Below are 13,223 nucleotides of genomic sequence, written 5' to 3'. Positions count from 1 at the left end.
TAACATGCAGGATAACAGAATCTCTTCTCAGGGAAGGTAAGTAAATTATAATGATTAAATGCTCCTGCCAATTGTGAGGGCATACAAATTAGTCACAAGGCCTCTTATCAAACAATGATGGGAAAGGAGTTTGAGGGCTGCCTGTTTGACAAGAACGTGGGAAGGAGGGCTTAACGGAAAACCCCCGAAGGGAAGGAGGGAGGCAATAGTGATAAGAGCAAGTGGTATCACAGGAAGGACACTTTGTAGGTGATGTGTTAGGACAATAAATACTACCATTCAAGGACTGCACTCGATGAGGGGAGAAGCCAAGAGTTTCAACAGAATCCATCCCTTCTGCCAAGTAAGACTCACGTTATCCAGGTCCTTGCGCAGTGCAATCTTGCTGGTTACCAGCTCATGGGCTAAGTCATCATTTTCCTGTTCCAACCTCATGTTAGCTTCTTGTAGACGCCGGTTCTCTCGCTGAAATGTAGAAAGAAACCAGTTATACAACATGTAGAAATGTGATGAAAATGACAATTTCTCAGGCCTGACCCTCAAAACTCATTTCTGAGTCCTATGGAAATCATGGGAGGAGTGGCTGGTCCTAACGTGCTGGCAACCAGCACTTTCTTCTTTTCTGTCTCTGGTGAGAAATACCTAACTGGTTCCAGCGACTCTGTCAAGCAGTTACTTCAGATTAACTGTGACAGAAGTCCACTGAACTGTGACAACCCAGGCAGCTGGCTTAAAGCACAACAGATCTTACTTTCCAATTTGCAAATTCAAACTGAAACTTGAACCCAGAAGCAGTGGAACTGAATTTTAAAAAGAACTCAACAAAGCTAGTTACAGGCACCATCATATGCAAGGGAAGCCTGAAAGGTCTTCACATCGCCCGGGCCATAAGCAAACCAACCTCAAATCGCTCGATCGGGTCTTCTTGTTGGGCCTGCTGTTCCCTCATGGTGTGATATTCTTTTTCATATTTTTTCAACTTCTTCTGACTAATCTGTAGGATAAACCACAGCACAAATTAAAAAGCATCAGAAGTGGTGAGTGTCTCAGGGCCTGCACTGAAGACCAAGACCTCTGCTGACCTGAGCATCTCCGGTCACTCCGGGAGTGGTGTTTCCTATTTGGGGAGGGGAATCATCGCGGTGGAGCGAAAGCTCAGGACACAGATTTCTTCATCACTAGGGTCTAGGGTTCTGCTCGGGATAATGGCTTCCTAAGATTTTTACTAACAGTGTTAGAATGAATACCCTATGATGACCCTTCCTACCTGAGTTCTGGGTCCTGTCGTTCCTAATCGTCACTTTCTTCCTCCACCATTTTATTTCACACATACCAGCACTACCGAAAGGTGCTTTCAATCTGTGACCTCAGGACACCTCTACAAGATATGGTATTATCATCCTCATTTTATAGGCAAGTTAATGGACGTATAAGGAGATTACATAACTTGACCAAGGTCACTCATTTAGGGACTGACAGGTAGGGGATTTGAGCCCAGTCAGCTAAACTCCATGCAAAGTCCAAGCTGAACTCACCTTAGTATCCTCCCATCATCTATCACTTATCCTCTCTACTAGCTCCTTCTGAGCTGCTTTCAAACAGACACAATTCCCTCTGCCCTTAAAAACACCATTCTGCTGACCACTCTGCTTAGCTGCTCTTTTACCCCATCAAACTACTGTCCTCTTTCTCTCACACTTCTTACCAGCCACGGCAAACCACAGGTGTATGTATACATTTCGCTTCCATTGCTTCATGGCCTCTCTTTAATCTCTCTACATCAAGGTTTTGTTCTGACTGCTCTATAGAAAATACTCTCTTGAAGGTCACTAGTGGTTTCTTTATCACTCCATCCAGTGGGTCATAATTCTCCCCAATTCGACTACAAAGTTCCAGCCTTTCACTCTTTAACTTCACCAACGGACTCTTCTTCCCTCCAGGCAATCTTTTTTCTCTTTATTCTCTTGGCTCTCGTTCTACCTGAACAGCTCCCCTCCCCTCTTATAGGCTGGTCCTTTTTTTTTTTTTTTTTCTTCAACCTGACCGTAACCAAGGGCATCCTTTCAAGATGCAACTCTTACACTTCTGTTTGACTCCTTCCTCTAAACCACTAACCCTTTGGTATTTTTTAAATTACACTTTGAAAGACTATGAAATACAAGACATAGAGAAGTGCTAAAATAAATACGTGCAATTTAAGCACTGATCATAAAGCAAATGCTCATTCCTTCCCGAAGCTTCAATAATCAGCACAGCGCTGCTGGCTCACAAATCAGGACTTTTAGCCCCCAGTTCCAGGAATTAGGGATCTCAGAGGTAGGCTCCTCTTACTTCCTTATTTCCTAGACAAAGAAATGGAGACCTCAAAAGGGGGTGGGGCAGCCCCAGTGTGCAGCATCTCCAAATCCTGTTCCATGATTTCCTTTCCATCTTACTTGAGCTGCCCTGGTGTTTCCTCCCATGGACTCTATGGATACTGCCCTCGTCGGATGTTTACAAGTCTGCCTCAATCAGAGCTTATTCCTGGAGTCTGGCTCTTACTACAGGAAGGCAGCCAGGAACATAACACAATGCCCTGGCTGCAGTTTATAGAAAGATGCCCATTAAACACTTGGGGTGAGACCACAAGTTGGAGAGTGACAGATCTTCTGCGGTTTAAGGCCAATGCTGGGGTAAACGTTTTGTGTACATAAGTGATTCACAAAGAAAGCACCTCAGTAAAACATCTGTGTGATCAGTAAATTTATAGACAATCTTAACAGATCAATAGTAGAGGAAGAGAAAAGAAATGAGGCTTGTGGGCAGCAAACACTTCCTCCCCGTGTTCTTCGCTGTCAGTCTGGCTAAATGACACGGAGGACAGTGGATATAAAGCTCCACCTAGTGCTTTATTTAAAAAAAAAAAAAAAAAATCTGACATAAATCCTATAAAACATTCTCACAAATCTTCAGGATTCTTCAACTTTTCATTCTCATTCTGGGGTAAGGAAGGACTAACATGTTTCCCCCATAAACATACATTATAACAGGCTAATTACAAAACCGTTTCTTGTACATTTCCTTACCCCTTATGATAAATGTCTCATTCTCAGAGCGGAAGGGTTAATTCTGCCTCAGTACTGTAACAGCAGTTACCGTACACAGAGTTCCTGATAGATGTCAAAACCTTTAACACATGCTATCTCATTTGGTTCTGACATTTTCATGACAGGATCCAGGCATTTCTTTATGTACTTCCCACATTTTGCAAGTTTTCTGCCTTGAGCATGATTTATTTTTATAATTAAATAAACAAAATAAATGCTGCTGAAAAATAATTCTCATAATTATTCTGGGCTTCTCTAACATAGAGCTCTTGCTTGTTTCTCTCGATGACGGTCCCCACCTATGCTTCTCAGCCAGTCCTCAGGGATCACCCCTCAGGACTGGACACAGAGCTCCACCATCTTCCTCGCTGGTCCAGAGTTCTGACTTCATCAGTTCTGCTTTGCTCCCAGATTTCTCCTCCTCGCTTGTTCTTGGTCTCCATCCCCCACTTCACCACGTTGCCCCTCACCCCCCACCCCCACCACAAACAAAAGATAAATAAAACCAACACTGCTTCTAAAGGGTTCACAGCCGATCCTGACTTTTGGAGCATGGGCAGCTGTATACCAGAGCCAAACAGTTCAGGCTATGTCTGAGGAATGGACCCCATGAAAAGGCAGATGCCTGATACCTGAATGGGGAACCAACAGGTACCAGCAGCAAAATCAGCAATTCCAGCCTCCTTATTTAGGCTGCACCAACAAGAGATCAGCACCTCTTAGCCTGTCTGTCCCATTATCAGTGCCTTCTCCAGGTCAGAACTGTCTCACTCATCACTGTCCCTTATCCAGGCACAAAGAGAATGCCCAGAAATGCCTGCTAAGTTAATGAGAAAGGACCTTCTCTTTTTTGCATCAACCTTTCTTCTGAATGAAAATAGCAACTGAAGTGAGCACACGGTGCAGGTCTGGTCCCCCTGCCTGGACGGCCCCACATCTGGTTCACTCCTATCCACCTTTCAGACCAGGGCTCTAACGTCACTTCTTGAGTGCCCTTCCCTGGCACCTTCTTCCCCTATCAGGCCAGGTCTTTGTTATTATATATTCTCATAACATCAAGCCAATTCCTCCATGGCACCTGTCCAAGTTCACAATTATTTATTTATGTGCTTACTTGATTGTCTGTCTTCCCAATGGGAAACAAGCCACATCTGTTTTGCTTACCCTATATCTCTGGTACCTAGCTCAATGCCTGGAACATAAGTGGGACTCAATAATCAGATGCTGAACAAATCAAAGCCAATGGCTTTCCTTTTAACCTAATAAGGATGCAGCAGGACATTTATTTATCCAACAATTGAGCACTGCCATGTGCAGTGTTCCTTGTGAGGCGTTAGTGATACAAAGATGCATATAGGACACAATATGCATGCTCCACAAGGGCAGGGACTCCCAAGTACTGTAAAATTCCTAATGCCTTGGTACACAGCAAGCATGAAAATAATCAATAGAGACATAGTCCTCACTCTTAAAGTCTAAGGTTCATTTTATTTGTCTCTTACTTATACCAATAACATCTAATTGAATTGAGGAAGCAGGGAAGCTATGGAATCAGCCCCAGAGCTCTGAATCATACCTACTACTAGTGGACTCCTATCAGAAGGCTATGGAAACCACAGCATCACACACAGGTATTTTTGCCCTTAAAGAAGCTTAATTTTGAAATTTTTTCTGTTTAAAATGTACTTTCGGGGTGGGGGAAAACTAATAATTTCCTGTGATAAGACTACGTTTATAATTTAGATAAAACCAATTTTATATCCCGCTGCAAGTTGTACATTGTTTCTTAACACTGGTAGAGACAGTACTACTTCAAAAGTCTCCTGAAAGCCATGGATCCCATAAAAAAAACACAGAAGCCAACTCTGCCCTCACCCTACACCAGCAATAAAGCATTCTGCATACTATTTCAGAAGATCCCTGTGCTCCCTGAGCCACCCACAGTCCCAGGTTAAGAAACCCTGAGTCAGACAGAAGGTGGAGACTTAGATCATGCCAGTTTGATAACCTGATAGAAGTATGTATTTAATCCCAAACACCTCTTCCTGGGTCACTTGTCATTTATCTATCACAGGAAATGGGTGATGCTCTCTTAAAACATGTGCTATCTGTCCCAGGAGAGCTGGTACCTGATCTGGTAGAGAAAATGGAGAAAGTGGAGAAAGTGAAGAGTGGCCGTGAACATGGGTGGGAGGGAGGTGGGACAGTTTGCCACTGAGAACTTGGGCTTTGTAGGTGGACAGACCCAGACTTGAGCCATGGCTATGCCACTGGCTTACTCTGTCAAGGAGGGTGAGTTGCCTTATCTCAGCCTCAGGCTCCTCATCTGAGAAAATTCCAGTAGTCCTTACGGGACTACTGTTAACCGGATTGCATGATATTAAGCATATCAAGAGTTCAGGAGAGCGCCCAACACATGAGGTCTTCTTAATAAAAAGGGCAGCCATTACATGTTATTATTAGTATCTACATTAATGGGGCGCCTGGGTGGCTCCTTTAAGTGTCCCAACTCTTCCAGCTCAGGTCATGATCTCATTATTCGTGAGATCGAGTCCCGCGTCAGGCTCTGTGCTGAGAGCTTGGAGCCTGCTTGGAATTCTCTCTCCTGCTCTGCCCCTCCCCTATTCATTCATTCTCATTCTCTCTCTCTCTCTCTTGAAAATAAATAAATAAACTTAAAAAAAAATCTACATTCTTATCTTGAATCAGAGACAGAGTTACCCTCTGAACATGTGTTGCAAGCAACAAGCTATTTAAACAACATCCATTTAACACATAAGAACAGGAAATAGGCTGTGGATAGGAAACAGGAGCTGATTTCCAAGTTTGGCTTAAGAAACTGCTGCAAAGGTCAGAATCCCCACTGGGCTGGAGTCACAAGTGCAGGAGAGATGGGAGGTTGAATATTAGTAGGTCTACATGGCAGGGTGAAGTATGTTGTGTGAGGGAGTGGGTGGGTATGAAGAGGTCTGGTATATTGAGGAGATCTTGACCCCAAAGTCCTCAATGCTAAACAAAGAAATCTGATACAAGTCCATCTTCCTTTTTTAGAATGCTTGGGGCAGGGTCTTCGCTTTATTTAGTTACTGATTTAAAAACCTGAGATTTACACAGGACTTTCATGATAACAAGATACCTCTACAGCTACTATTTTATTTAATTCCCAAAACAACTGTCTGAGATAGGTATAGTAGGAATTATCACCTCATTTCACTGATGAGGAATCAGGACGTAGTTAGGGAAAGTGACTCATCTAGAGCCAAGGGCCCAGCCTATTAGGTGGCAACAGCAGCACGGGAACACAAATCTGGAGTGACTCTTGTTTCTCATCCATCTCTGTAGCATGTTCAACACTGAGCACATAAGAAAATCTATAAATGCATGTTGACGTGAACTGGCTTAAGGAAAGCAGACGCCTGGGCAGAGGAGGTCAAAACAGGGCAGGCCAAATGAGCACTGGTGGTGATGGTGATGATGATGATGATGGTGGTGGGGGTGGTGGTGGTGGTGATGATGACGATAGTCATCAGGAGAGCAGCAGCTACTTTAAAGGCATCATCTGATTTCCCTCTCTACAACCCTGTCACGTTAAACTACCTTGGGTCACACAGCAGAGGCAGAGCCAGGATGAGAGCCAAGGTCTGTGGGACTCCCAAGCCCGCACTTATAACCACTTGAAACAAATCAACATTCTATTTAATTTTTGAGCCTTCTTATTTAATTTGTTCAAAGAGTTCAGGCTCAAACTCCCTCAAAGATCACTAAATAGAATTAGGCACTCTGGTTCCACCATCAGAGTATTTTTCTAGAATGCAAGAAACAAATTAGTAGCAAAGAACCCAAACAAAGAAAACAACCAAGGGAGACCAGCTTATTAAAATAAAATAAGAAGGTAGTGGGCAGTGCTACCCTTGTGATAACCAGCAAAATTTATAGTTCACTGCAGAGAAAAAGAGCACTCATAAGTTTCTTCATGAAATCCAATATAAAAGGTAGGAAACAAACACAGAAGTAAAACTATAGCCTGGTCTAGTCATAAGGAAAACTGAACTTGGCTATACTTAGCTACAACTTTGCTAAATTGACAGAGACTCAGCTTACCCACCATTACATGACACACATCAGCAAAAATGGACCAATACAAGTAGCTCTCGTCCCATTCATTCACCCCCTCATTTACACCACGGCACAATGATGGTAAGGATTGACTTTAGAGTCTGAAATTCCTGGGATCTGACCCCACCTCTATCACTTACTAACTTTATACCTTTGGGAGTTTTCTTCAGTTCTCTAAGCTTCAGTATATGTGCCTGTAAAATGACCTCATATGATCACTGTAAGGATGAAGTCACTGTGTAGACACTGTGCAAAAGTCTGTGAATAGAGTAAGAGACAAGACTGATGAAGCAACTGCAATCATAGGGCCTAAGATCCTAACACACACTAACTACACAAATGATCTGAGCAGAGAATGAATTTCAAACTAATTCTGCTATTAAGGTCTTAAATAAAAATATCCCCAAGAACAAATACACCCAAATGCCAAAGAGTATTCTGTTTCTCCAAAGAGCAAATGGTTAGGATTACATTAATTTCGAGATAGCGCTATTTGGTTTCTGTAGTGTCTTTTTCTACAGGTAGTTTGAAGTCTTGTACATTCACTTTAAGTCTGAAATAACAAATCCCCATGAAGCAATCAATGGCTCAGAATTCCATCTCACCTTAGGCAGGATTCTACAGTGAAAGGGTCAAATCTTCATTCAAGTTTAATCTAAGAAACTCACCAGCTATCTCTTTTATGGCTCCTACTTCTTCCAAACTAGCCTTACGTATCTGACTTATTCTCAAACATCTCTGTGTAGACATAAAAAACAAACAAAAAAACAGTTGCTCTCACATACTTCTTGAATTAAAAAATGCAAGGCCTACAAATTCATTTTTTTTCCAATTTTCTCCCTCTAAACATGATGCATAGTACAGTTATGAGTATGAAAGTGTTGTGGAGCTCCTAGGACCATTCATGATCTCCTGGAACAATCTATTTAAAGTGAAAATCCTGGGGCACCCAGCTGGCTCACTTGGTATAGCATGTGACTCGATCTGGGGGTTGTGGTTTTAAGTACCACACTGGATGCAGAAGATTACTTAAAAATCTTTTTTTTTTTTTTTTTAGTAAATCAAAGTCCTTTTAGATCTTTTATCAGAAGTGGAAACAGGGGCACCTCAGTGGCTCAGTCGGTTAAGTCAGGATCTCTTGATTTCGGCTTACGTCAGGATCTCACCGTTCCTGAGACTGAGCCCCAGGCTGGGCTCTGCGTTGACAGCATGGAGCCTGCTTGGGATTCTCTCCCCCTCTCTCTTTGTCCCTCCCTTCTGCTCACGTGCATGCATGCGCATGCGCGCTCTCAAGTAAATAAACTTAAAAAAAAAAAAGTAGGAACAATCTATCTCAAGACAATGACCCATAAAAGGGGAGCAACTCAATGGACAAATAATGAGTTCTGATGTATGCAATTAAATTTTAGACTAAGAGCAGAGATCTCAAACTTAAAAAAAAAATAAATTATATCAGTTCCATAATAAACTCAGGGGAAAGAGAGAAGAGGGGAGAAGTAAAAGGACTGAAAAGAGAGAAAAGGAGAAAGAGGTAAGTAAAGATAGACAAAGAGAAAGATGTATAGAAAAAAGGAAGACACACAGGCAGAGAGGAATACAGACCTTTTTGAGCAACACACCCATCTGGTGGCCATTTCAGATATTGCCACACCAAACTTAATTCCTGCTGCAATTCTGCAATGAGAAGAGGCAATGCAATGGAGTGGGAAGCTTTGGGAATGTGGAGTCAGAAGGCCTGAGTTCCACTAGGGCTCTTGTCACTGCCCAGCTAGTACCGGTTGGCCAAGACTTCTATAAGCCTCAGTTTCCACTTGGAAACCGACTTGGCCTGCATACCTCACAGGGAACTGTGAGGGAGAAATGAGATACCTATAAAAACTATACAAATACCAGAAATTACAACATCAAAACTGTTAAAACACAACAACAACAAAAGTAGGTAACTGTTTTCTCAACTGGCATGTGAGGCAAAGCATTCCTAATTCCCACCTTAATCAGAAGCCACGGTTTTTAAGAAATTAAAAAATAATGGAATGGGATTTCAATAAGTTTCAAAGTCAATGCTCCCTTTCTAAATTCTAGACCAAAATGTTAAAAAGCTAGTTTCCAAGCCATTCACAAAGCAGGGATCCCCTCTTCCATGTCTAGAGAGGGGACGTCAAAGCCACAGATGATCAGATGCACTTTCTTGCTGACGGAGGCACTCCCACCTCGTGCAGTCCACATAACGCAGCGCTCATGACTGAGCTTACAGTGATTTTCCTTTGGCAAATTATCACAGTGACTGAGGTCCTTTGCCAATAATTGGCTCAACTGTTGTCTATATTTCCCTTAATAATTTTGGCATTAAGTATTAACCTACTAGAGTACAACTAATCATTGCTAACTACACTGTATCCCACCTTTTAGCAGAAAAATTTCATTCTCGTGTCCTGGTCAATATGTAGGCTTTTCCACACTGTGGGTCAATTTCAAGAAAGAATTACGATCTTTCTCACCGGAGACTATGTGCAAGTAGGGGGCATTATCCAAAGTGTACCCCCGCCATGCAGAGTTCTCCAGGACCAGAAGGAATTATGTGTCTAGGCACAAAATTTGTGTGCTGTGCAGCACTGCCTATCTTAACTCCTTGAAAGCATAAGCCAAAAAAAAAAAAAAGAAGAAAAAAAAAGGAAAAAAGACATTAGACACCTCGAATCTGGCCTATGGAAATAAAGGATTCATATATTATTAAAGTGTTTCAAGGTACTGAAAACCAAAAGATAAAACCTTCAGCTGGACATTATTTTAAGCCTTGCCCAAAGCCATATTAACTCTCTAACTCTTCTTTACAAAACACCACTTGGTATAAATTCAGCAGCACATTCATTTGTTCCCTCATTTAACTAATTTTTCATGCCAAATCCTGTTCTTATGCTGGGGATTTGGCAGTAAATAAGATAAACTCCCCTCTGCTGAAGGTTTAGTTCGGGGTGGGGGGGAGGGGAGCATCAAATAAAGATCTAAAATAATGTTAAGTAACAATGAATGATATGAGGAAAATAAGACAGGATAAAGAGATCAGGGTGTAAAGGGTTGAGGGAGCAGCTACTTTAGACACTGTAATTAGAGAAGGCCTCTCTGATGGTATGATATTTGAGCTTAAGAGACTCACTGAGGTGATGGTGACGCCATGTGGACATCGAGAAGAACATGATGGGTGGAGAGACAAGCCAGTGCAGAAGCCTGAGGAGTGAACATGCTTAGCATGCTTGCTGTTTGAGAACAGCAAGGAAGCCAGGTTGTGTAAAGTGGAAAATGTGAGGGGGGAAAGTAGGAGGTGCAATCAGAGAGATGGCCAGAGGTCAGACAGTGCAGTGCCCTGTGCACCAGGGCAAAACCTCTTGAATTTTATTCTAAGAAACCATTAGAGTTTCAAGCAAGGGAGAGATGGGATAAAAACCCACCTCCCCAAAAAAGAAACCAAGAAAAAAAAATTGTGGAAACAGGGAGACATGGAGTCTACTGGAACATTCCAGAAAAGAAGTGAAGGTGATGGTTATACTAGGGTGTTAGAAAGAAGGGGAGAAAAGTGATCAGATTCAGGGTGTATTATGCCAGCAGGGCTGGGATGGACCAGGATGTGGTGAGAGAAAGAGGCGCTCAGAATAAGCAGGGGTTTTGGCCTGAGGAACCACGTTCCAGAAACTTGAGATGGGACACGAAGAAAGGAGGTTTTGGAGGGGAGGAAATCATCAGCAAATAAGAGGCAGCTTCCTCTCGTGTGAACCAGGCTGAGGTGGAAAGAGGAACTCAGGGCTCACTTGGTTTTGTGCCCTGTGCACAAGCCCATCATCCATGAAAATGTTACTGAAAAGTGTTCATTTGATAACTGCTTGAAAAGCCAGAGGAGAATAACCATAGGAAGAGCCATCAATTCTTAAGCCCTTACTAATTACCAGGCACCATCATAAGCACTGTATACATATTGTAGTTACAATCCTCACATATGAAAGCACTTAACCACAGTCCCTGGCACATGGGAAAATACCATCAAATGTTATCCGTAGTACTTGTGAAGTATGTAACACTTTAAGATGAATAATAACTTTAATAGTTATTTCATTATCTAGAGGTTCTATTTCTTTTTCAAATCCTCAATTCATTTTATATTAGGATATCCACTGTTCCTCAGGATAATAGGTAGGTAGTTTTTATATTTCCTCCTTTCACAAAGAGGTTAGCCATTCCAAGGTCTTAACTTATGCAAAGACTCCAGATTCAGCTGCCTCCCAAACACCCAAAATCATATTGTATGTCTTCCTGAGCATTAAAATCAACAAGGTTCCACATTCCCCTGTTTTAGCACTTCACACACACTAGCTTTGAGCTACTGTGATTCAGGTACTTAGGATTTCTTTTTTTTTTTCTTTCAAGTTCATCCAGGTATTTAAACATTTCCTGGGTTATATTTTATTTGCTACTTCCAAGTGTTTAAAGCATGGTAGCTCGAGTCAGCTTAGTCTGACATATAACCAAAACTGGAAGTCTACTGTTATTTTACATATCAGGAAATTGTGCCTTAAACAGATAAAATAACTTCAAATTCAGATCTGATTTCAAGTCTATGCTCCGGTCAGCAGACAATGGAATTTCTCCTACTCATATTACATTAATACAAAGAGATGCTGCCTTTAAAAAAAAAAAAATTATACAAATCAGGGGTCCCTGGGTGGCTCAGTCAGTTAAGCGTCCAACTTTGGTTCAGGTCATGATCTCACAGTCTGTGAGTTCGAGCCCCGCATCAGGCTCTGTGCTGACAGCTCAGAGCCTGCAGCCAGCTTCAGATTCTGTGTCTCCCTCTCTCTGCCCCTCCCCAGCTCAGGCTCTTTCTCTCAAAAATGAAAAAAATATATATAAAAATTTTTTAAAAACTATACAAATCATAAATGCCACTGAAAGTGATGAAAAGGAGTGAGTTCCCTTCATTAATTGTTAGTTTCATTTCAGGGAATTACTGACCATAACAACAAATATTGAAAGTTAAAGGACAACATAGAAATCACGAAACCAGAGTCCTGCCACCACCTAGCGGCAGGACTCTTTGTGTTTTACTGTATCTTCTAAATAAGGATAATAATTCCATTCCTAGAGTTCAAAGGTTGGGAGAGGCAATGAGATTTGATGCACAGGATAGACTATGTAAGAGAATATTTGGAAACAAATACAAAGAAAACATTATTATTATTACTACTACTAATGTATTGTAAATGTTCATAGTTTGATCAGGAATGGTGAGACAGTAACTGAACAAAACAGTCTAAATTGATGCAAATGTTATTTTACCTTCATGCTGCAAGCTAATTCCATTAGCTTTTTCGCATTTTCTTCTGAGCGATATCTCTTCGGAAGCTGGACCCTGAAGAACTTCAAGGCACCTTCAAAATCTGTCAGCAGCAAGTCGTCCTTGGAAGTCTTGACGAAAGAAAGAAAACACAACCATGGACAGAAAGAGGTCTTGGCTATGAAGATGCACAAGAAGCACTGTATAACACGAGCACCTTTACAATCCCCAGAAGATACTTCTTAGCTGTTGCCCGAGCCACTTGCCCATTAGCTGCTGTCAGGGTCAGGGCTACAGCACAGCTGCTTAGAATGAGATCGAGACCAAGATCCTGCAAGTGCTGGACAGGGGATGTAACTCAATTTACAAATAAATGTGTACCTTTAATAATCCAAGGGCGACATTAAAAATAACACTTATTCCCTGGAAGAGAAAACACAAAAAGAATATTTTCAGTGTTCATATCTGGACTATTCAGCTGTCTGTCCCCAGAATGCCCCACAGTTTAAGATAAAGTATAAAAACTTAATTAAGTAAAGAAATGGAATAACTTGAAAATATCTTGGAAAATAATAATTACAGGTCTGCTACTAAAAAACATCTTAAAACAGACCCAGTCTCCCAATCTTCTAAGAACTTTTTTTTTTTTTAATGTTTATTCACTTTTGAGAGAAGAGAGAGACAGAGCGTGAGCAGGG

General features: G+C 41.7%; 1 protein-coding gene across 3 annotated transcripts in view; it reads right to left on the bottom strand.

Annotated features, from left to right (window-relative positions):
• LOC115500149 (rab GTPase-activating protein 1-like) overlaps window positions 1–13,223 on the bottom strand; it is a 40,582-nt gene that overhangs the window by 15,632 nt on the left and 11,727 nt on the right. For 2 of the 3 annotated variants that reach the window (XR_003964410.1, XM_030294514.1), the window contains exons 5-8: window positions 12,907–12,948; window positions 12,528–12,656; window positions 902–994; window positions 355–465 (exon numbers count right to left, since the gene is read on the bottom strand). Coding sequence is in view for 2 of the 3 variants with exons in the window: in XM_030294514.1 (XP_030150374.1) it covers window positions 355–465; window positions 902–994; window positions 12,528–12,656; window positions 12,907–12,948 (375 nt within the window). In the remaining variant the exon portion in view is untranslated. Of the gene's footprint in view, window positions 1–354; window positions 466–901; window positions 995–8,804; window positions 8,877–12,527; window positions 12,657–12,906; window positions 12,949–13,223 lie in introns of those variants that run through there. The other variant, XM_030294515.1, reaches the window with a different exon arrangement.

The sequence above is a fragment of the Lynx canadensis genome, chromosome D4, assembly GCF_007474595.2.
Source record: "Lynx canadensis isolate LIC74 chromosome D4, mLynCan4.pri.v2, whole genome shotgun sequence".
In the NCBI taxonomy this organism is placed as follows: Eukaryota; Metazoa; Chordata; class Mammalia; order Carnivora; family Felidae; genus Lynx; species Lynx canadensis.
The sequence above is the reverse complement of the archived record's forward strand: the minus strand, read 5'-3'. Positions and strand labels throughout refer to the sequence as shown.